At 52.5% G+C, this 21,955-nt stretch overlaps 3 protein-coding genes across 13 annotated transcripts; all 3 read left to right on the forward strand.

The window, feature by feature from the left end:
* Positions 1-507: 507 nt before the first annotated feature.
* On the forward strand, positions 508-11,335 carry LOC138102089 (IgGFc-binding protein-like). 8 transcript variants are annotated; one of them, XM_068999855.1, is made up of 7 exons: positions 2,951-3,035; positions 4,597-4,719; positions 5,175-5,309; positions 6,793-6,837; positions 9,939-10,749; positions 10,900-11,147; positions 11,247-11,335. In XM_068999855.1, exons 2-7 carry the CDS (start codon positions 4,671-4,673, stop codon positions 11,270-11,272), a joined length of 1,314 nt encoding a protein of 437 aa, XP_068855956.1. In that variant the 5' UTR covers positions 2,951-3,035; positions 4,597-4,670; the 3' UTR covers positions 11,273-11,335. The 8 variants fall into 8 exon arrangements, with proteins under 8 accessions (XP_068855951.1, XP_068855956.1, XP_068855950.1 ...); XM_068999850.1 differs by lacking the exon at positions 2,951-3,035 and adding an exon at positions 508-1,488 and having other exon boundaries at positions 9,939-11,147; XM_068999849.1 differs by having other exon boundaries at positions 9,939-11,147.
* LOC138102088 (IgGFc-binding protein-like) lies at positions 11,304-17,863 on the forward strand. 3 transcript variants are annotated; one of them, XM_068999845.1, is made up of 8 exons: positions 11,304-11,390; positions 11,613-12,183; positions 12,541-13,145; positions 13,553-14,123; positions 14,676-15,052; positions 15,787-15,892; positions 16,545-16,826; positions 17,722-17,863. In XM_068999845.1, exons 1-8 carry the CDS (start codon positions 11,385-11,387, stop codon positions 17,847-17,849), a joined length of 2,646 nt encoding a protein of 881 aa, XP_068855946.1. In that variant the 5' UTR covers positions 11,304-11,384; the 3' UTR covers positions 17,850-17,863. The 3 variants fall into 3 exon arrangements, with proteins under 3 accessions (XP_068855946.1, XP_068855947.1, XP_068855948.1); XM_068999846.1 differs by lacking the exon at positions 15,787-15,892; XM_068999847.1 differs by lacking the exons at positions 14,676-15,052; positions 15,787-15,892.
* Positions 17,864-18,830: 967 nt separating this feature from the next.
* On the forward strand, positions 18,831-21,743 carry LOC138102039 (sushi, nidogen and EGF-like domain-containing protein 1). 2 transcript variants are annotated; one of them, XM_068999795.1, is made up of 6 exons: positions 18,831-18,896; positions 19,222-19,325; positions 19,656-19,786; positions 20,230-20,517; positions 20,653-20,790; positions 21,181-21,743. In XM_068999795.1, the coding sequence occupies exons 1-6, from the start codon at positions 18,886-18,888 to the stop codon at positions 21,460-21,462; spliced, it is 954 nt and encodes a 317-aa protein (XP_068855896.1). In that variant the 5' UTR covers positions 18,831-18,885; the 3' UTR covers positions 21,463-21,743. The 2 variants fall into 2 exon arrangements, with proteins under 2 accessions (XP_068855896.1, XP_068855895.1); XM_068999794.1 differs by lacking the exons at positions 18,831-18,896; positions 19,222-19,325 and having other exon boundaries at positions 19,345-19,786.
* The last annotated feature ends 212 nt before the right edge of the window (positions 21,744-21,955 follow it).

The raw sequence follows: 21,955 nt of genomic DNA on the forward strand, positions 1-21,955 counted from the left end.
CTTCAAAGGTCATCTCAATGCACCCCCTGCCATGGGCAGGGACACCTTCCACCATCCCAAGTTGCTCCAAGCCCTGTCCAACCTGGCCTTGGACACTTCCAGGGATGGAGCAGCCACAGCTTCTCTGGGCACCCTGTGCCAGGGTGTCACCACGCTCACAGGGAGGAATTTCTTCCCAATATCCCATCTAACCCTGTCCTCTGGCAGGTGAAAACCCTCACCCTCCATCCTGTCCCCTACCTACATACATATCAGCCCAAAAACTGGCTCAGGCAGTCCATGCCTAGCTGTGGCCATCTGGGGTAGCCCCTTTTGGGGGGCTCGGGGAGTGCTGGGCATTTGGGCAGATCTGTGGGTTGTTTCAGGGGGCCTCAGGGGGCTTTAGAGGGAGTTTGGGAGGGTCCTGATGGTTTAGAGGGTGTTGGGGGGGGAGCTATGGGGTATTTTGAGGGGACTCCAGGGGTATTTGGGGTCTAGTGGGGAGTTTGGGGGGAGTATGTAGGGGATGGTGGGGGTCTCTGGGGTTTTGGGGGGCGGGACTATAGAATGTATACTGCAGGTCCCCAAAGTCCTCTCAACCTCTCCTTCGCGTGGCAGGATTTGATCTCCACCTGTCCAGGAAGCTCACCACACAGACTGCTCCCGACTCCCATGAAATTTTTTATGTACGCAACACGCAGGAATGTTTTTCCTGCAATTTCCCTGGCTCCAAGAGGGACCATGGGAGCGGCACGAAGAGGTGGGGGGCTTGTCCACATGGGCAACTGCAGTTTTAATTCAAATTTTAATTAAAGGCTGAACTGTTGCCGATACTGCGATAGGGTCAGGCTCTTTCTCTACATCGTTGTCATCGCACCGATTCCCCGGGGGCGCTTGACGGGCCCCTGGAGGGCAGCTGGGGGTGCTTGCGGGATCACTTAAGGGTCTGGAGGGGCACTTAGGGTCGGGGAGACAACTGGAGAGCACTTGGGGGTCCGAGGGGACATACAGAGGGCATTTCGGGGGCCAGTAAGGGAGCGGGGGCGGGCAGACTTAGGGATCGCGGAGGGCACTTGAGGATCAGGAGGGGGACACTCGGGGTACTTATGGGGCCCTGGGGGCACTTACGGCTCAGGGAAGCACTTGGGGGCACTCCCGGCCCTGACCGGGCTCTCGGGGGCCGCGGAGCACGACGGGAACCGCGGAGCACGACGGGAGCCGCAGTCCCGGCTCTACAGGCGCGTTACGGGGCCCCGAGGCATTTCGGCACTTGTAGTCCCGGAAGTGAGAACCTGGCGCGGAACCGGGGCACCGCCCCCAGCGCCGCGTTCTCGGGCGCCGATTGGCTCAGCGCGAGGACGGGCGGGCGCGACGGCCAATGGAAGGCGGCAGGGCCCGAGGGCTTGGGGCTGTTTCTGACGCCCCCCATGACCCCCCACAGCCCCCTCGGGGGCAGGGGGACACCAGAACCCCCCGGCGCCACGTTGGCCGTGAAGGTGAAGAAGCCAGGTGAGCCGCCCCACACGGTTTGGGGGTTCCCCTCCCCGATACGCCCAGCAACCCCCCCAGACGCCACAATGTCCGCTCCTAGTCCCCACAAAGCCCCCAGCCCTTTCCTGGGCCTCCCAAAACATCCCACAGACCCCAGGACAGTTAAAGACCCCCCCCCCCCACAGCCAAGGGTTCCCCCAAACACCTTCTTGGACCCCCAACAACTTCCACAGACATCCCCCAACCCCATAGAGCCCTTCTGGACCCCCTATAGACACCCAGTGCCCCTCCCAACCACTCCCGATTTCCGGCGCTCCCCATACACCCCCAAACCCCTTTCTGCAGCCTCAGAGCCCCTGCAAACACCCCACACACCCTCCTGGACCCCCTAAAGATATCCAGCACCCCAGCAGCACCCTCTTTTGAGCCCCCGGAATCCCCCAAATGCTCTTGGGGCCATATGGGGGGAGAGGGGATTGGGGGCAACGCCAAAGGTGGGGGGAGGAAAGGGAGGGGATTTTGGGGGTCTCCCCACCTCAGTGGTGCAATTTTGGGGTGTCATTGCTTTATTGAACCACCGTGGGTTGGGGGTGCCCTGGTGAGGGCTCCAGGAGGGTCTCGATGGCCCTGGGGGGAGAAGGAAGAACAAATGGGGGGTTAGGGGGACCTGGCGGAGGCGCAGGGGCAGACCCCTAAAACTTGGGGATGGGAGCGTCCTACCGAAGCCGTCCCCTTATGGCTCGGCGGTGGCATCGCAGCATCCAGAGGAGGGGGTCCCCCAAACAGCCTGGGGGGCCTGCGTGTCACAGGGGGTGGCAGTACCACAAGTGTTCCCCCAGCCCCACAAGTGCCTCCCCAAGCCACAAGTGGTGCCTCAGTCCCTCAAGCGACCCCCATGCCCACAAGTGTCCTCCCAGCCCCTCAAGTGAACCCCTGACCCAGAACTGGCCCCCTGCAGCCCCACAGGTGACTGCCCTGGCCTACAAGTGCCCCGCAGTCCCCAGAAGTATCCCCGCGGCCCCCGGGTGACCCCACCCACAAACGGCCCCGGCCCTCGAGGGCTCCTCTGCGTTCTCACCCAGCGGCTGCCGCAGCGGCGCCCCCTGCAGGGCATCACGGGCGCGGCTCCTGATTGGCTGCGGCGCCTCGCGGGGCTCACGTGACCTCGAGCCCGGCCCCCCCCGGCGCAGGGGCTCGGGAAGCGCCTCCCTTGCGGGCCGCAGGGCATCCTGGGAGTCACGTGACCGCAAGCGTGGCGCACGCCGCAGCGCCTCGAGGCGGTCAGGTGACCCCCGGCATGGCTCCTGCCGCAAAGGCTCATGGGACTCTCGCTTCCCCCAGGGTGGCGCCCCCTGGCGCAGCGATGCGCAGCAGCGGCGGCCGACTGGCCGCAGGGCCTCGCGGGAGTCACGTGCCTGTGCGTACAGCGCCCCCTGCCGAGCAGCCGGAGAGCCGCGCCCCGTTGCCCAGAGGGCCCCGCGGGAGCTCCAACAGGGCTCCCGCCGCAAGGGCTCCTGGGAGCCGGCCTGCGCCGAAGGCGCCCCCTGGCGCAGGGGCTTGCACAGGTGCCTCCTGATTGGCCACTGACCCCCGGGCGGATCACGTGGCCCCCAGGGCACGGCCCCCTGCAGGGGCCCGGCGGGGTCACGTGACCTCCCCGGTGGCACCCCCGGCAGGGCCGAGCCGGGCAGGGCCGAGCCGGGCAGGGCCGAGCCCGCCGGGGGCGCGTCCAGCGCCGGCTCCTCCCTTTGGCACCGCCTCAAGCGCCACTGGACGAGGGCGTCGCCGAGGCTGGATCTGGAGGGGGCGGAGCCAAGCGGAGGCTTCGCACTTTGTGGCCCGCGGGGGCGGGTGCTGAGCAGGGCCTGGCTGGAGGGGGCGGAGAGGGTTGGGGGAGGAGCGAGGACCCCCGAAATGCTGCCCCCCGCGGGGCTGGTGGTCCCGGACGGCATTTCAGGGCCTGCGGGGGCGCACTTACGGGCACAATGGGGGGCCTGGGGCATCGCCTGGCATCGGGTGGGGCAGTTGGGGATCTCCGGGGCACTCTTGGGGATCACCTGGGGCAGGGGAGGGAACTGGGAGGCACTTAGGGGGTCTGGGGCGGTATTTGGGGGTCTGGGTAGCCCTTGGAGTCCGGGGCAACACGTAGGGAACGAGGGAGCAGATTGCGGTCCCCAGGGTCACCCGGGCGCACTTGGGGATCTCGAGGGGCACTCGAGGCCGGGCTGCTCTCCCACCTCCTTTGCACCAGCCGCTCCGTTCGCTGCTCCAGACTGAGCCTCTGCGGGGGGCATGCGGGGAGTGACGCGGGGCCCCCTCGAACCCCCCAAATTCCCCTCCGGGATCCCCCACGTCCCCCCCTCGGTCCCTCCGGACCCCTCAGGCCTCACCCGCTCCATCGCCCGCGCTCTCGCTTGGCTCCGCCCCGTGCTGCGAGCTCGGGCGCTGATTGGTTGAGGACGGGGACGGGCGGGCGCTGCGGCCAATGGGAGGCGGGGGAAGGGGAAGGCGGGAAGCGGCGGCGCCGAGCGCGGCGGGGGAGGGGTGGGGTCCCTGAGAGGGCTTTGGGGTTCCTGGAGAGGATGTGGGGATTCCCTGGAGGGATTTGGGGGCTCTGGAGGGACTGAGGGAGTCCCTGGAGTATAAATGGGGGATCTTGGAGGGGTTTGCGGGTCAGGGGGCACAGAGGGATGCCCAGGGAGGTTTGGGGCTCACTGAGGTGGTTTTGAGGGTGCCAGGGAGGTTGCTGGGGATCCCCAGGAGAGGGTTTGGGGGGGGGGGGCGGCGGCTGGTGTGGTTGTGGGCGTCCTAGAGGGGATTTGGCGGTCCAGGAGGGTCGAAGGGGTCCCCATGTGGTTTGAGAGGTCCTCGGTGGGGAGCCCCTCTCTGAAAGTGGCAGAGAGCTGGGATCCCGCTGACAGAGACCCCCAATCTCCCCCACAGACCCCCCACATCTCCTCTAGAAACCCCAAACCCTCCCAGGGACCCCCAAGCCCCGACAGGACTCTCTCAGCTCCCCTTACATCCATAAGCCCGTCCAAGGGAATCATACCAAAGTTGGTTGGAAAAAGAAACTTTCTAACACAATTTGCAGCATTAGAAAGCAGGCATTCTTTATCCGCGCAGGGCGCACTGAGGGATTTCTCCTTTAATCTGATGTGTGCGGTGAAACTACAACAGGGTATGGTCCTGGAGGGACCATGAAGGGGTCTCTGGTGGTCATATTCACGGAATGCATCCATGTTACAGGTGACCTTTCCTTGAACTTTTTCTGTGGCCGTGCACAGTTGCTTCTTGTTACATAACTTGCCAAAACCCCACTGTATTCCTCATTAACTATTTCTCCACTGGTTCCAGCTATGCTTGTGATCCTGTGTGCATGCCTTTACATCCTTTCATCTTTTTTGCAGTTAGTCTTTAAGCTGCATCCAGCACCTTCAGGGGAACTGAAAATTTCTCCATGTCATTTATCAGAAACCCCAAAACCCCTCCAGGCACCACCAACACCCCCAGGGACCCCATCTCTCTGCAGGGATCTTGTGGTTTGGGGGTTTAGAGGGCTGAGAGTATGCCCGGGTAGTTTTGGGGCATCCCCATGTGGCTTTGGGGGTCCCTGGCTGGGTTTGGGGGGTCCCTGTCTCTGGGCATTTTTGTGGATCTCTGTGGGGTTCAGGGATTCCTCATTTTTATGTCTTCATTTTAAGGCAGAAGCCCTTTAATTCCCTGTTTTCCATCGTCTCTCCTGGCTCCAGCTGGTTTTCTTCAGCTTTTTCAGGCACTTGGGCCAGAATTTCCCATTCCCCGGAATTCCCCGCTGGGTCTCGGATCATTCATTTTGGGTAAAAAACATCCGGATTTGGGTCTGTCCTTCCCCCGGGATCATGGGGCCAGAGGGCGCCATGGGGGCAGCGATTCTGGGAGTTCAGGGAATTTGGCAGGATCGCCCAGGGTACCCCACCTGTCACGACGTCCCTGTGGCACTCACACCTGTCGAGACATCCCTGGGGGTTCCACTCCCATCACGTCCCATCAGTGACAGGATCCAGCTGCCAGTTCCCAAATTCTCGGGAACTGTGGGTCATGCCCCCGGCCCCTCCTCCCATCCTGAAATTCTGCTGAATCTGCCCAAATCTGCAGGTTTGGGCCCAAATCCACCCCCAGGAAGCCATGCTAGGAGGCTGTAGCCGAGGCCCATTTAGGTATAAAAAGAGTGATTTTGGGACAAACACTCTGTGTTTTCAGAGTTCTGGGAATTCAGGAGCTGAGGGGCTCGAGAGTGGGGGATGAATGGGGATGCTTCATTCCCTGTTTTTTCCTGGTTTTCCTCATTGTTTGTGGATGGACAGAAATTGAGGATTTTTTCTGCCCAAATTTCAGATTTTTTACTCCTTTCCCCTCCCCAGTTTTGTGTCTTTTGCCCTATAAGCTTCATGATTTTAACTCTTTTTCTTCCCAAATGTTGGATTTTAAACACTTTTTGTGTCCAAATTTCTTTTTTTTTCCCATTTCCCCTCCAAATCTCAGGGGTTTTCCCTTTTTGTGCACTTTCCCCCCAAATTTCAGGGGTTTTCCCCTCATCATGCCCAAATTTTGGTGGTTTTTTTCCCCATGTTTGAGGGCAAATTGAGCATTTGGGAGGGTTTGAGTGGGACAAGGTGAGTGAAGGGTTGTCCTGGACGTTGAGCCCCATTTTGATCCAAATTTGGGGGATGTTGGGCAAAAAAAAAAATCCATTTTGACCCAAACTGAGGGGATCTGGGGCAAAATTCACCCTTTCCATAAAGTTTTAGCTTGGATTTGGTGGAAATGGGGTATTGAGGTGGCATCAAAGGGAGGAGTTGTCGGGAGAGCTGTGCCAGCGTTTTAACCCCATTTTGACACAAATCTAGGTGATTTGGGTTTAAATTCACCTGGTTTTGGAGTGCATCTGATAGAGGTGGGGACTCTGACATGGCCTCAAGGTGGGGGGGAGGGATGGTTGCTTCAGCTGTTTAATTCCATTTTGACCCACACTGGGGGGATTGGGGGGAAAATACTTTGATCCAAAATGGGGGAATTTGTGGAAAAAAAAAATTGACCCAAATTTGGGGAATTTTGGACAAAGTTTGTAGAGTTTGGAAGGTTTTGGGGTGGATTTGGGAGCAGTGGGGGCCAAAATAAAGCCCAAGAGGTTTCCATGGGGTGAAAAAAGGCACTTTGGGGTAATGAAAGGTATTTGGGGGTAATTTGGGGGTTATTTGAGAGTTCTGGAGACACCTCAGGGCTCACATGGTTTTTTCTGATAAAATAGAAATTTTTAGTGATCTTGGGTGTTTTTCACAGTGATGGCACAGGATGGGATCTGGTGGCTCCTCCTTCCCTTCTGTGGTAAGCAAAACCCCGGTTTTCCACACAAAATCCCCAGATTTCCTGGATTTTGTACTTATTTCCAGGCTTTTTAGCACAGAAAATGAAATCCTGAATCCCTGGGCTTTTTTTTTCCCAAAAATTCCCTTCTTCCCTCATTTTGCATTTCCTCCAACAAACTCTCAGCTGCAGATTTATTAATTTTCACCAAAAAAACCCTTTAAAAGTATTTTTTTTTAATACAAAAGCCTTTAGAATAGTTTTTTGTGGTTTTGGTTTTTTTTCCTCATGAACCCCCCATTAATTTTCATGGAAAAATCCACTTTTTCCTCACTTTCACTGAAAAAAAAAGTGCACTTATCCTGGTTATTTGGGGTTACTTTTTTGTAGTGGTTACTTTTGGGGTGTTTTTTGTTGTTTTTTGTTGTTGTTTTGTTTGTGGTTTTTTGTTTGTTTGTTGTTTGTTTTTGAGCTAACATGATCAGTTTTAGTGTTTTTCCAGGAAAAAAACTCAAGATCTATATGCTGGAATTGTGGGGTTTTTTCAGGAAAAAAAGGTCTATTTTGAAAAGCTTTTTAATGAAAGAAGTCCTTTTATTTGCTCTATTTTAATAAAAAAAGTTGGTTCTTTAGGAAAAGAATAACCTTTTATTCCTTATTTTCCTGACCTTTTTCTAATTTTCATGAAAACCTCTTATCAACCCAATTTTTTTGGTAGTGTTTCAAAGAAAAACTCTTTTATTCCCTTAATATTTTCTTGTTTATTCTTTTTGAAAAATTTATTTATTAGGGGAAGCAAAGCCCTCTTGAACTCTGTTTTAGGTTTGGGGTATTTTTAAAGAAAAAAACCTCATTCGCTCTGTTTTAATTTTTAAAATCCCAATTGCTTATTTCCCTGTTGGCTTTTCTTCAAAATCCCCCCTTTTAAAACAACCCCTTTTTTCTATGTTATTCAGAAAGCCCCCTTTAATCTTATTTTTTATTCACAGTCAAAGCTCATTTTTCCCTATTTTTCCCTGAAACACTCAAATTCCATTTTTTTCAGAAAAAATCACCAGACTTATCTTTTTTTACCCAACATCCCCAATTCCCTATTTTTTAAATTTAAAACAAATTCTTATAGTGAACTTTTCATATATACACTGAGTTTTAATAAATTTTTATCACATTTTCATGTGTTTTTCCCCCAGCGATCTCAAAGCTTCCTTCAGAAGAAACCCACTCTTTTTAACCTGTTTTGGGGCAAAAAATGGCTTTTTTGTTGTTTTGGAGCATTAAAAAAATCCTCAAAAGTCTATTTTTGATCCTTTAGAAGTATCTTTTATTTGTTTACTTTCCCTTTTATATATTGATCTATATTGATCTACATACATGTTAACTTGTACAAAATACTTAAAATGTTAGTTGGCTAATAATAACATTAAATAGTGTAATTGAATAACATAGTATTGATTAATAGGACATTAATTACTTATTAATACTTATCTATATTTTTATATGTTGTGGATATATTAATTATATTTATACACTACATTAGTTATATATGAATCTATAATATAATCTCTACTGTAATTATATAAAAATGCAACATATGATATATTCTGCTATAATTATGTTGTTATTATTATTCTTGATTTGCATTTTTTAGTGAAAATTCAGTATAAAATTATTTCAAAGTTTATATGGATGTACAAGAGATGTGAAATATAAAACATGTAACATTTTATATTAGTGTATTTATTAATATAGCACAGTATATATTGCTATTATATATAGCTACATCTATTGAGATATAAGTATAAAAGATAGAATAGATACAAATTACTGCAAATATAATTATATACAATTCTAGATTATTTTATGATGTAATGTGACAGTTGCATTATATTATATGAATGACTTTATGTTATTGTATTATAATGTATTATAACTTTATGTAATTTATGAATATTATATTTAGTACCATAATTATATATTATTTATCTTTTGTGTTATAATGTAATATCCACTATTATAATTGTTATGTTAATTACATATAATGGTAGATTATAATGCAATATAGTATAATATAATGGTATATTAATTCTGTTCTGGTCTCTAATATATATTTTCTACTGCTCTAATTTAGCTCCTTATTGCTTATTTTTCCTTGATTTTTAACATTTTTTCCAAGCCATTTCTATGGAAAGAAGAAATAAAATTATTTTAAATCATTATCTGTATAATTTTTTTAGAGAAAATATAAAGCATCTACTGTTGTATATAATTATAAAAATAACATGTAAATTTATTTTCTGCTGGGATTTATACGAAAATAAATTCAATAACTACAGCAGTTATTATTATATTACTTTCTTTTTAATATTTATTGGTTTGGATTAATTCTTTGCTGCTATTTCTATTAAAAATAAGTACAAAATAATAGAAAAAATACTACTATATATTTAAATGTAAGTTGTATATTACAGTGTTATAATTAATAGATCTGCATAATAACATGGAAAACTATATAACTAATTTATATTCTGGATAACAGATATAATAATATAATAACAGGCTAAAAAAGTAATTAACATATTTTTACTGATATGAGTCCTATATTATTAATATATTACCAGTGTGCTAATAAGTAGTAATATACTGAAGTATATTACATAATACTATTAATATATCAATAACACAGTGTTTAATAACATAAACATCTAATAACATTGTTACATTAAGGAATGGTATTTATTATAATTATTTAATAATACAACGCTATTTCATATTGTTAACACAATGGTATATTATTATTATTAATAATTTGTTAATAGAACATATAAATAAGAGTTTACTATTTATATCTAATTATTTATAGTTTTATTAAAATGTTGTTTATTAATATAATAAACTGTAAATATAAGTTCTATTTTGATTATATATAAAAATAGACTCTATAAATTAGATACTGCAGTCATATCTTTAATGTAATTTCAGTACAATTCCTCCTATAATTCTATATAAAACACATATAAAATGGATATAAAAGTATCAATATAAAAATATAAAGGCCGCTTTCATATAACCCCCTTGGTTAATATAAAAATTAACCAAGGCCCCCTTTTCCCCCCTTTTCCCAGCACTCTCCAGTGCCAGCTACCGGGGCCGGGAGTTCCTGGCCGTGTTCCCACAGAATGACGACGAGTCCCCCAGCGCGTACCTGCAGCTGCTGCTCACCTCCTATGGCCCTGCCGACACCCAGGTGTCGGTGACGCTCCGCGGTGGCTCCGTCACCCGCAGCGTCACCCTGGGGCCGGACCTCACTGTGCCCCTGTCCCTCCCTGCTGACCTGGAACTCACTGGAAGCCGCACTTCCCATAAAACCTTGGTGGTCCAGGCCAGCGCTGACATCTCCGTGGTGGCCGTCAGCACCAAGAGCTACACTGTGGGTGCCACTGCTCTCCTGCCCGTGGAGAGCCTGGGCACCAGGTACTACGTGGTGACACCTGTTGGGAACTACACTTACGGCCTGACTGAGTTCGTGGTGGCCGCTGGCGCCGCCACCACCGCTGTCAGCATAACCACCACCGCCACTTTCCACTATGCTGGGGCCACCTACGTCCCCGGCGCTGTGCTCTGCCTGCTCCTGCAGCCCTACCACAGCTTGCAGCTCCAGAGCAGCCAGGACTTCACTGGCACAGCCGTGGTGGCCGACAGCCCTGTGGCTGTCCTCAGCGGCCACCCCTGTGTCAAGGTGTCTGCTGGCTTTGACTTTGTGGTGGAGCAGCTCCTCCCGATAACAGCGTGGGGGAAGAACTACGTGGTGCCACCCAACCCACTGCAGACAGACGTTGACTTTGTGTACGTGGTGACGGATGAGGACAACACCATCACCTACAACACCGGGAGCAGGAATGCCACTGTGGTCATGGCGGCAGGGGAGGTGCAGAGGTTCGTGGTGAACCCTAACTCACACCTGTACATCAGTGCGGTGGTGGCAGTACAGGTGGTGTTTTTCTTCAGTGGGTCATCTTGGCAAGATCCCTTCCTCCTTGTTGTCCCACCTGTCACCGCCCACTGCACTGCATTCCGCTTCAGCAGCGTGCCCGGCCAGTATAACCATGCCATCCTTGTTGCACCCACCACTGCTGCTGCCAACACCACCCTCAACCATCAGCCCGACAACACCATGGCGTGGCAGGCCATTCCTGGCACGGATTTCTCCTGGGCCATCATCACCGTGCACGCAACGACACAGAGTGCTGAGAACTCACAGGTGCCCATCGGGCTCCTGGTGTTTGGGTTCCAGAGTCAAACTGGATATGGCTTCCCTGGGCTCTGTGCCACCAGTGAGTACAGTCAGTCCATTGTTGTGTCACCCTGCTGTTGTCTGGTTGACCATTCATGTGTTTTCCTTCTTTTCCTCTCCCACACTGCTCTCCTGTGAGGATTTGGTATGCAAGGAGAGGTGTGAGATGGTGGATGGACAACCAGAGTGCATCCAGGAGATGTTCTCTACCTGTTGGCTCAGTGGTGGGCCACACTTACCAGAGTTTTGATGGAAAAGCCTTTGATTTCATGGGAACATGTGGGTAAGCAAAAATCATGATAATTCCCAAATTCCAATAATTTTTTGGAATTTCACTGAAATTATGTATTTAACAATGATCTTGAGAGTCTTTTCCTAAATAATTCAAGGATTTGCTGGTGTGCAGGCAACCCCTGCATAAAAACACTTCAGATCTTCTTAAACTCCATTTATTGCCTTATTTTGATGGGGTTTGGTTGTTTTGATGGTTGTTGTTGTCCTGCAGGTGAACAACCACCGCTCACGCCTCCCCATCTCCCTCTCTCATGGGAAGCTCTGCATCCATCAGAAGGGTAAATCCATGTTGATCCAATCAAGTTTCAACCTGAAGGTCCTCTACAACTGGGATGATCATGTGGTGGTCAAACTTCCGGCTGCTCTTTCTGGAAAAGTCTGTGGGATGTGTGGGAACAACAATGGAGACCCCCAAGATGACGCTCTCACTCCTGATGGGAAACAGGTGTGGGATATTGTGGAGCTGGGGCGGAGCTGGAAGGTGACCAGTGAGAGTGGCCACTGCCAGGACACCTGCGTTGGGGACTGTGGGCGGTGCAGATGGCACCAGGTGGTGGCATACAAGGCAGAGACCTGGTGTGGGATGCTGTCCCAACACTCTGGGCCATTCCGGTCATGTCATGGCACTGTCAGTCCCAATATCTATGTGAAGAACTGTATCTACGACCTGTGTGCCAATGAGGGGCGTCTCGATGCACTGTGCCACGCCCTCCAGATCTATGCTGATGACTGCCAGGAGGAGGGGATCGGCGTTTCTGACTGGAGGACAACAGCGGGATGTCGTGAGTGAAAATACTCCTTGGGGTGGGCAGAGCCTAATTAATGTGGGACTGAAGAGCCATGGGATCATGGGTTGGGAAAGGTTATGGCAGCAGGTTCAAGCAGGAAATCCATGAAGTCCAGGGAGATTCCAGACAGCCCAAGTAGAAAGTCCATAAAGTCCATGGACTCTCTAGAAAGTCTGAGCAGGAAGTCCAGGAAGTCTGCAGAGACTCCAGAAAGTCCAGGTAGAAGGCCCAGGAAGTCCATGGAGACTCCAGAAAATCCATGGAGACTCCAGGATATCTGTGTAGATAGTTGAAGAAGTCTGTCCCCCCATGTGCTGCTCCACCCTGACCACTGTCTTCCTCCCTGTCCAGCTCTCACTTGCCCGCCCAACAGCACCTACAGCACCTGTGGCCTCGCCTGCCCCCCCACCTGCAACATTCCCGCTGTGTCGTCCAGCTGTGCCACCGCCACCACCTGCATGGACACCTGTGTGTGCCACGAGGGCCTTGTCCTTGAAGCCAACACCTGCATCCCCCCCTCTGAAAGTGGCTGCATCTTTCAGGGTCTCTTCCATGGCCTTGGTGAGGAATTTTGGGGTGACCTCACCTGCACCCAGCGCTGCGTGTGTGACACGGAGCAGCGGCAGGCGGTGTGCCGGGATTCTGGTTGTGGCACCGAGGAGGAATGCCGGGTGGAGAAGGGAATCCAGGATTGTTATCCCAAAATTTTTGGGGTCTGCACCGCTGTTGGAGCCACCCACTACGAGACCTTTGATGGCAAGAGGTTCATCTTCCAGGGAACATGTGTCTACCTGTTGGTTGGATTGTGTGAGGACACCCAAAATTTGGTAGGATTCCAGGTGTTGGTGCAGAATGGCCACCAGAGGGACAACCTCATGTCGTCCATTGCCGTGGTGACAGTCAAAGTCTACAACAAAACCATCAGCATCAGCAGGGAACACCCTGGAAAAATCATGGTGAGTTTAGGAAATGATCCCTTATCTTTTCACCACATTCTCCACTTCATCCCAAACCTCATCCCATTAATGAGTGATTAAATCTGAAATGTAATTAAATCAACATCATTTGGGTGTTCCAGCTGTTGAAAGCAGAATTGGAATTATCCATCAGACCCAAACTGTATCAATTTTTATGGTTTTCTCCCCAGATCAATGAGTGGTTGGTCAGCCTTCCCTTGGGACTTGGACCTTCTCATAATCTTAAATCCCAAATTCAATTCAATTCAATTCAATTCAATTCAATTCAATTCAATTCAATTCAATTCAAAATTTAATTAAATCAATGCCTTTTGGTTGCTCTGGCTGTTGAAAATAGTTTACCGTCAGACCACAAATTTGGTCACTTTTTATGTTTTTCTCCCCAGATTGATGAGCAGTTGGTCAACCTCCCATATCACTACAGTGAAAGGAAGATTGTTGTCTATCGTGAGGGGCAAGATGCAGTGGTAGAGACCAATTTTGGCCTCGTTGTCACCTACGACTGGTACAGCCGCGTCACCGCCATGGTGCCCAGTGGCTTTGCCAATGCCCTGTGTGGGCTCTGCGGGAACTACAACGGTGCTGCCAGCGACGACATGATGATGAGGAACAACCAGGTGACATCAGACCCAGATGCCTTTGGGAGCAGCTGGAAGATCACAGATGTCCCAGGATGTGGTGAGAGGTCAACAGTGGAATGTTCCAGCACTGCCGCACCTTCCCGGCTGCAGCAAGAAGTATCTGGGATGGGGTGTGAAATTATTTTGGAAGCAGATGGACCCTTTGGAGCATGTCATGGTCATGTTGATGCCCACCAGTACTTCCAGAGCTGCATCCATGACTCCTGCCTCTTCCCTGATCAGGAAGAAGGGATGTGTCCAATCATTGCCCACTACGCCACCGCATGCCAGGCTGCTGGTGTGTCCATCGGAAGGTGGAGGACGGATAATTTCTGCTGTAAGTTGGGATAATGGGAGGGTTTTTCCTTCAGCAGTATCCAAAGTATCCTCAAGTCTGCTCCAAGTCCAAGTATGAACAACCCAGATGTGGGTGAGAATCCAGTGGGAATTCCATCCAAAGTCTTGGTTGATCCCATAATCCACCCAAAATGAACCCTTCCCAAGGAAAATGCTGTCTCATCTGGAATAATTTACCCCCCCAAATCTCCAATTTCTTGGTGTTGGCTACAAAATGGATAATTTAGAGGGAGAACCAAAAAATGCACCAAAAATATTGGAATTGGGTTAAAGGGATCCAGCCTGGAGGTCAGTTGAGGACCCAGTGTGGAGCAATCCCACTCTTTGAGGGAATGTTACCTTTTTCTCCATGAAAATGGGGGAAATTGGGAGGTTTAGCAGCAAAAATTCCCATTTTAATTTGCCTGGGATATTTCTTATGGATGATCATTGGATCATTATTGGATCATCACTCCATGCTCATCACATCCACGAGGATGAAAATTGAGGATTTGCCATGAAATTGGGATAAAAAACTCTGTATTTGGTGAAGTTCGCAGTGGGACCATCCTGACCCCCGACTGCTCCCAGTCCTGCACCTGCCGGGGGCCTGGGGGCCTCCAGTGCCGCCCCTTCACTTGTCCCTTTGGCCACACCTGCGGCCTCCGTGACGGCACCCGCACCTGCATCGCACGCCCGGGGCGCTGCGCCCTGTCCCCTGCCACCCGCTTCGTCACCTTTGACGGCGTCACCGGGGCCACCCTGGCCACCGGCATCTACGTGGTGGCCAGCGTGTGCGACCCCCGGGAGCCCGCATGGTTCCGGCTGCTGGGGGATGTCAGGGACATTGGGGACCAGCCGGCCGTGGTGGCACTTCACCTCTTCACCCCCCACAGCTTCATCACCGTGCAGAGGGACAGGAAGGTCTGGGTAAGTTGTCACCACGCTGGGTGGCACCCAAAAATGCTGTCACCACCGTGTTGTCACCCTAAACATCCTCCAGACCTTCATTTTAATAAAAAAATCGATATTTTTTTCCCTAATTTCACACCAGGTAAGAGGGTTGTCTCATGCCACCAGCACCACAGGATGTTCTTACCTTAATTTTGCCCCAAATTGCTCTTTTCCCTCCCCAGTTTCCTACCAGTGAAGCACCTGTGTGGGTGATGGTCACTAAGAGACATCCATAAATGGATGCACCCCATCGTTTTGACTAAAGTTGCTCTTTTCCCCCCCAGTTTTGTGCTGGGGAAGCACCTACATGGGTTGTCCCTCATCCCACCCCCACTATGCCTGGATGCATCCCATCATTTTTCCACAAAATTCCTCTTTTCCACTGTTACGATCCAGTTTAGACCCAGGAAAGCAAAGCAAGCTAAGTCTCTGAGCATAAACCGGAAAGAACTTAAAAGGTTCAAAATATTCCCAGAAATGAGATTAAAACCAAATGAGGTTAGATGTTGTTGCCAAAAAATGGATGTATTTTATTTAATAGTAAAAGAGGCAAAGAGAAGGGAAGAGAAAAGAAAGAGAGAAAGAAAAAGAAGTGTGCGTGGGGGGTGGGGGAACAGGGAGAGGTGACGGGTTAGGTGGAAGAATATCACCCATCCGAGGGTCCCAACGACGTCTGGTTCCTCCCCTCCCTCTGGTCTGCTCGTGGTGAGGGTCCCCTGTCGCTGCTGTGGCCACGCCGCTTCATGCTGCCACACCACACGCTGCCACATGCCAAGGAGTGCAGAATTCCATGGATTAACATACACTTTGGGCCAGGTGAGAACATCCATATGCCTCCTCTTGCAGGGGCTAGCTTGACACACTGTCCCTTGCAACACTGAGGGTCTGTTGCATCATCTCTGGTGCTCTGGTGCAGGGTCTGGGGACCCCTTGGGGGGGCCCCTGTGATGGGCCATGTCACCCCCTCCTGCTGTGGATAAGCTTCCTTCCCCCCGGTGAGCACCCCTCAGCTGGGCTCTGCACAGTTGGAGGATGGGCAGTCACTGCATCTCTGACCACAGGCTCTTTCTAGATACCCAGAGCCTCTCCTCCCTCCACCCCTTGGTTCGAGGGTCTGTGTGAGCCTGGCAGCTGATAGCCCTGGGGCTGTGGTCCTCATCTTGGAGATGTTAAGCCTGTGCTCAGTGAATGTCCCCAGCCTTGAGTTGTTACTTTATCTTATCTTCATTAGCGAGAGGTGTAAGGCCACAGTCAGGGCCCCATTCAGGGTGTGGTGGTCTTCCCTTCAGCTTTTGGAATACAGTTTTAAAAGTCCTTTAAGAAAATGTTTAAGTCATAAAATACAATATTTCAGTCTCTGACATCCACCCAGATTCCTCCAATTACCCTTCACCCCTGTATCACCCCAGATTCCCCTTTCCCCCGTAATTTGGTGTTCCCCTTTCCCCCGTAATTTGGTGTTCTCCAGCTCAACGGGGTCCCCACCCCCCTCCCGGTGGAGCTCCCGGGACCGCTGACCATCACAGAGACACGCACGACCCTCCGGATCAGCCGAATCCCGGGATTTCTGGTGGAACTGGGCGCCGCAGGGGTGACGGTGGAGGTGCCCAGGGAAGCGCGGGCGACGCTCTGTGGCCTCTGCGGCGACTACGACGGTGCCACCAGCAACGACCTGCGAGGGCCCGACGGGACGGTGACGAGCGACGTGCGGGCACTGGCCGAGGCCTGGCGGGCGCCCGACTTCAGCCAGGTGGGTGACACCGGGGGACACTGGGGAGGGGCTGGGGGGATTTGGGTGTCTTGGGGGTGGCACTAGGGGGAACAGTGCCAAAAAAGGGGGGGGGGGAATGGCCCAAAAAAGAGGGAAAGAGCTCCCCAAGAAGGGTAAAGAAGCCCCAGAAGATGGAAAAGAGACCAAAAAGGGGAAAAAGAGTTCCCCAAAAGGGAGAAAAGAGCCCCAAAAAGATGGGAAAGGAGATCAAAAAGAGGGGAAAGAGCCAAAACTGGGGAAAGGACCCCAAATACAGGAAAAGAGACCAAAAAAGGAGGAAGAGCACAGAGAGGGGGAAGCAATCCCAAAAGATGGGAAAAGGGACCTATAAATTAGGAAAGGAACCCAAAAATGGGGGAGAAGAGCACAAAGAAAGGGGAAAAAAGACCCCCCCAAAGAGCAAAAGAACTGAAACAAGTGGAAAGAGATCAAAAAAGGAGAAAGGAGGAGGGATAAAAAGGTGGAAAGAACCCTCCAAATGAAATTAAAAGCTCAGAGAGATGGGAAAAGACACCAGAAATGGGTGAACGACCCAAAAAGGGGGGAAAGGAATATTAAAATGGGAGCAAGAGCCTAAAAAATAGGGGGAAAGAGGCCAAGAAAAGAGAGATAGCAGAAATAGGGGAAAGGACCCCCCACGAAGGGGGGCAGGGGGGTGGGAGAGAAGCACAAATAAAAGGGGAAAAAGAGCCCAAAGCAGGGGAAAAGTGAATGAAAAAGGGGTGAAGAGCCCCCAAAGTGGGGAAAGAGACAAAAAACAGAGGGGGAAAGAGTCCTAAAATGGGGAAAACAAGTCCAAAAAAGGGGGAAAAGACCCTAAATTGGGGGAAATTGCCCCAAAGTCCCCCTCGATTTTGCCTTTCTTCCCACCCAGTGATGTGGAAAATTGACATTTCACCTGAGTGGCCGCACCCCATCGCTGACGTCACCCTCAAACCGCCTCAGATCCGGAAAACCCGGATTTTTATAACCCCCAAAACTGTGCTTTCCCCCCCAAAATAAAACCTGTGCGAAAACGCCGTTCGCGGGTGATCTGGGGATACAGTCCTGGGAGTTCTGGGAAAACAGGAGCGTGGGAATGTGCTGGGGGGCAGCTGGGGCCGGGGAGCGCTGTTCCCACCCTGTCTTGCCGCGGGCGGTTCCGTGTCCCCCCTTCCCCCACCCCCCCGTCGGTCAATATTTCCCAACGCCTGAGTCCCACGGGGGGGGAAGGGCGGGGGGGCACCCGGATGTTTGGTGCGGGGGAGGGGGCGGGGAGGGGGTTCCCGGACGTCCGAGTCCTCCAGGGGAGGTGGGTGCTACGGCACACCTGGAGGGGACCCCTCACCAGTACCCCCAGTTCCTCCCAGTACGTGCCACTACCCACCCCCCCAGCCCCCTCCAGCGTGCCCCCCGGTATCCCCAGTCTCTCCCAGTGCAACAACCCCCCCCCCCCCAGGCTCTTCCAGCCTCCCTCAGCTGATCCCAGTATACCCCCATTGTCCCCAGTCCCTCCCAGTGCATTCCAGTCCTCCCCCACTATTCCCCACCGTGTTCCCAAATCCCTCCCAGTTTGTCCCAGTCCCCCCCCCCAGTGCCTCCTACCACATCCCAGTGTCAGTCAGTCAGTGTCCCCCCTCCCCAGTGCCCGTTTAAGCCTTGCAGTGTCCCCCAGTATGTCCCAGCATCCCCCAGTGCCTCCCAGTCCCTCCCAGTGTCCCCCCAGTGTTCTCCCCAACATTTCCAGTGTCTTCCAGTATGTCCCACTAACCCCCAGTGCCTCCCAATGCATCCTAGGCACACTCAGTGCCCCCCCCCAGTGTCCCCCCTGCCTTCCCAGTGTCCCCCAGCACATCCCAGCCCCCCCCCAGTGTCCACCCCCCCAGTCCATCCCAGTCCATTCCAGTCCCCCCCGGCTGTGGTCTGGGCAGAGACGGAACTGCCTGGGGCCCTGGGAGGTGCCACCTGGGGGTGTCCCATGTCATCCCCCACCCCGCCAGCCTGTCCCCTCCCTGGGGATAAAGTGGCTGCAGTCACAGCACTGGGACAGACTGGGACCATGGGAGTGTGGTGAGTAGGGACACTGGTGGGCACGGGGGACATGGGGACACGGGGGCACATGTGGGACATGGGGGACACCAGGGAATATGGGGGACCAGTGAAGGCACGTGGCACATAAGGGAATGTGGGGGACATGGGGATAGGGAGGGGGGATATGGGGGGGACATAGGGAGGACAAGGGCACATGGGGGGCTCATTGGGGACGTGCGGGACATTGGGGGAGACATGGAGGGGCATGGGGGGGATATGGGGGCATTGGGGACATGGGGAAGATGGGGAGGTCATAGGGGACATGGGGACATGGTTGATGGGGGACCCCCTCACACTTCCCCAGGCCTGGACAGACGAAAGTCCCCCCCATCCTCCTCCTCCTCCTCCTCAGCCGCGCAGAGGAATGGGGACCCCTGGGGATACTGGGGACCCCTGTGGGACCCCCGGGTGAGTTTGGGGTCCCAGGCTTATACTGGGGACATGCCAGGCCCATACTGGGAGGTTCTGGAGTGATACTGGGGGTCTCAGGCCCATACTGGGAGGTCCCAGATCCATACTAGGACATCCCAGTCCCCTACCAGCAGGCCCCATACCCACACTGGGAGGTTCTGGGGTGACACTGGTGGTCACTGACCCATATGGGAAGTCCCAGGCCTATACTGGAAGGTCTTAACTCCATACTGGGAGGTCCCAGGTGCCACTGGGTGTGTCCCTCAGGTGGGGTCCTGTGTGCCCCTGGGTGTGTGTCCGAGGTCTGTGACAGGTGTGTGTCCCCAGGTGGGGTCCTGTACCCCTTCGGACCAGGAGTGGGGGATGAGGCCACCCACCACGAGGACGACGGGACGAGCCCTGAGATCTTCCTGCAGGAAAACTTCTCCTTCTTTGGGCGTGCCCACCGCTCACTCTATGTAGGTCCTGTGACTGGGAGGACGGGGGGAGGTGGCATTTGGTGGATGACACAGGTGGAGGGTGACACCAAGGGGAGGGTGGCAAGTTGGATGCGGCCACCAGAATTGGTGTCACCTCTTCCTCCTCCTTGACCATGTCAGTGAATGGGGACCCCATGGGGATCCCTGGGGACATTGGGGACACGTGCGGGACCCTCAAGTGGTTCTGGCGTCCCAGACCCATACTGGTAGGTTCTGGGGTGACACTGAGGCTCCCAGGCTCATACTGGGAGGTTCTGGGGTGACAGACTAGAGGTTGAGGGTTATCACAGTTGGGGCCACCATGACAGGAGTCACCATGGTTGGGATCCCCATGACTGAAGACACTGTACTTGGGACCACTGTGGAGGGTCACTATGGTTGGTGCCCCCCAGGTGTGTCCCATGGGTGACCTTTGCCTGTAGGTGAACAACAACGGTGTGGTGTCCTTCGGGACAATGGTCCCGGAGTTCACCCCCCAGCCCTTCCCACTGCCAGGCCACCACCCCTTTGTGGCACCGTACTGGGCTGATGTGGACACCCGTCTGGGAGGGGACGTCTTCTACCGGCAGAGCCGGGACCCCCAGCTGCTGGCACGCCTGGCCCAGGACCTGGCACCTGCTGTGCCACCTGGGGACCCGCCCCCACAGCCCACCTGGGCATTCGTGGCCACCTGGGACCGTGTGGCCTATTTCGGGGCTGCCTCAGACAAGGTGGGACATTGGACAAGGTTGGGGGGGCCTCAAATATCTTGACCTTCAACCGTGACATCCCTAACTATGGTGGCACCAAAGGTTTGGAGACACAACTGGGGGTCACAGTGACATGGAGACAATGTCCCCCTGCAGGTGAACACCTTCCAGGCTGTGCTGGCCTCTGACGGTGTCACCTGCTTTGTCCTGCTCAACTACGGGGACCTGCAGTGGACAACTGGCATTGCTAACCAGGGGGACCCCCACACTGGTCTGGGGGGTATCCCTGCACAGGTGGAGACATAGAGAGGGACAGGGGACACTGGGTGTGGGGACATCCCTGTGCAGATGAGGACAGTCCAAGGGATGGGGATAGGAGGGATTCTGGGCTTGAAGGGGTAAAGATTTTTGGGGTGGAATTAAGGGGATCTGGGTGGAATTAAAGGGATTTGGGGTGAAATTAGGGGGATTTAAAGTAGGATTTAAGGGAATTTGGGGTAGAATTAAGGGGATTTGTGGTGAAATTGGGGATTTTAGGTGGAATGAAGTGGATTTGTGGTGAAATGAAGATCATTTTGGGTAAAATTCAATGGGAATTTGGGCAGAATTCATCCCCCACCTTCTCCTGTCCCCTGTTCCCCTCCCTTCATTTCCCCCCCTGTTCCCCTGTCTTCCCCCCTGCAGGCTGGGTTCAACAGTGGGGATGATGTCCACTACTACAATGTGCCGGGGTCACGCACACCCGCAGTCCAGACCCTCAGCCACCGCAGCAACCTGGGGGTCCCGGGGCGCTGGGCTTTCCGTGTCGACCATTTCGAGGCCACTGAGGGACCTCCCGAGACTCCTGGCAGCCTGTCAAAGACCCCTGAGGCCCCCTGGAGTCCCTCAGCACCCCATAAGACCCCCTCAGTATCCCCCAACTCCCCCAGGACCAGAGAGGAGCAGGTGTATGTCTGTGGGTCATGAGCGGATGACACTTGGGACATTTGGGGTGGGGGGAGGGTTGCCTAACAGCCCTCACCCCACCCCTGCAGAACTATATGCCCCCACAGAGGCCACATGATAATGGAAACAGCAATAAACACCCACTGAGCAACACCCACATGCAGGTGTGTTTACACAGATGCATGTGGGCAGCAACACAGGTGTCATGTGTGAAATGTGTACCCATCCCCACCTGTTCCCATGAAGGTGACGAAATCAGCTGGGGAGGGAAATTGTCAGTGAGGGGTCACAACGTCTGGGTTGTACATGGGTGTGACAGACACACACCTGGGGCACACATAGGTGTGACATAGGTACACCTGGGTAACATCTGTTGCCAGATGCTCTACACCTGGACAGGAACTCTCACACTCCTACATGGTGTTACACTTGGACAACACCTGAGTTCCACACAGATGTGGATCCACCTGGATAACACCTGCTGCAATACAGCACTACACCCGGACAACTCCCG

This window comes from Aphelocoma coerulescens, unplaced genomic scaffold (genome assembly GCF_041296385.1).
Source record: "Aphelocoma coerulescens isolate FSJ_1873_10779 unplaced genomic scaffold, UR_Acoe_1.0 HiC_scaffold_60, whole genome shotgun sequence".
NCBI lineage: Eukaryota > Metazoa > Chordata > Aves > Passeriformes > Corvidae > Aphelocoma > Aphelocoma coerulescens.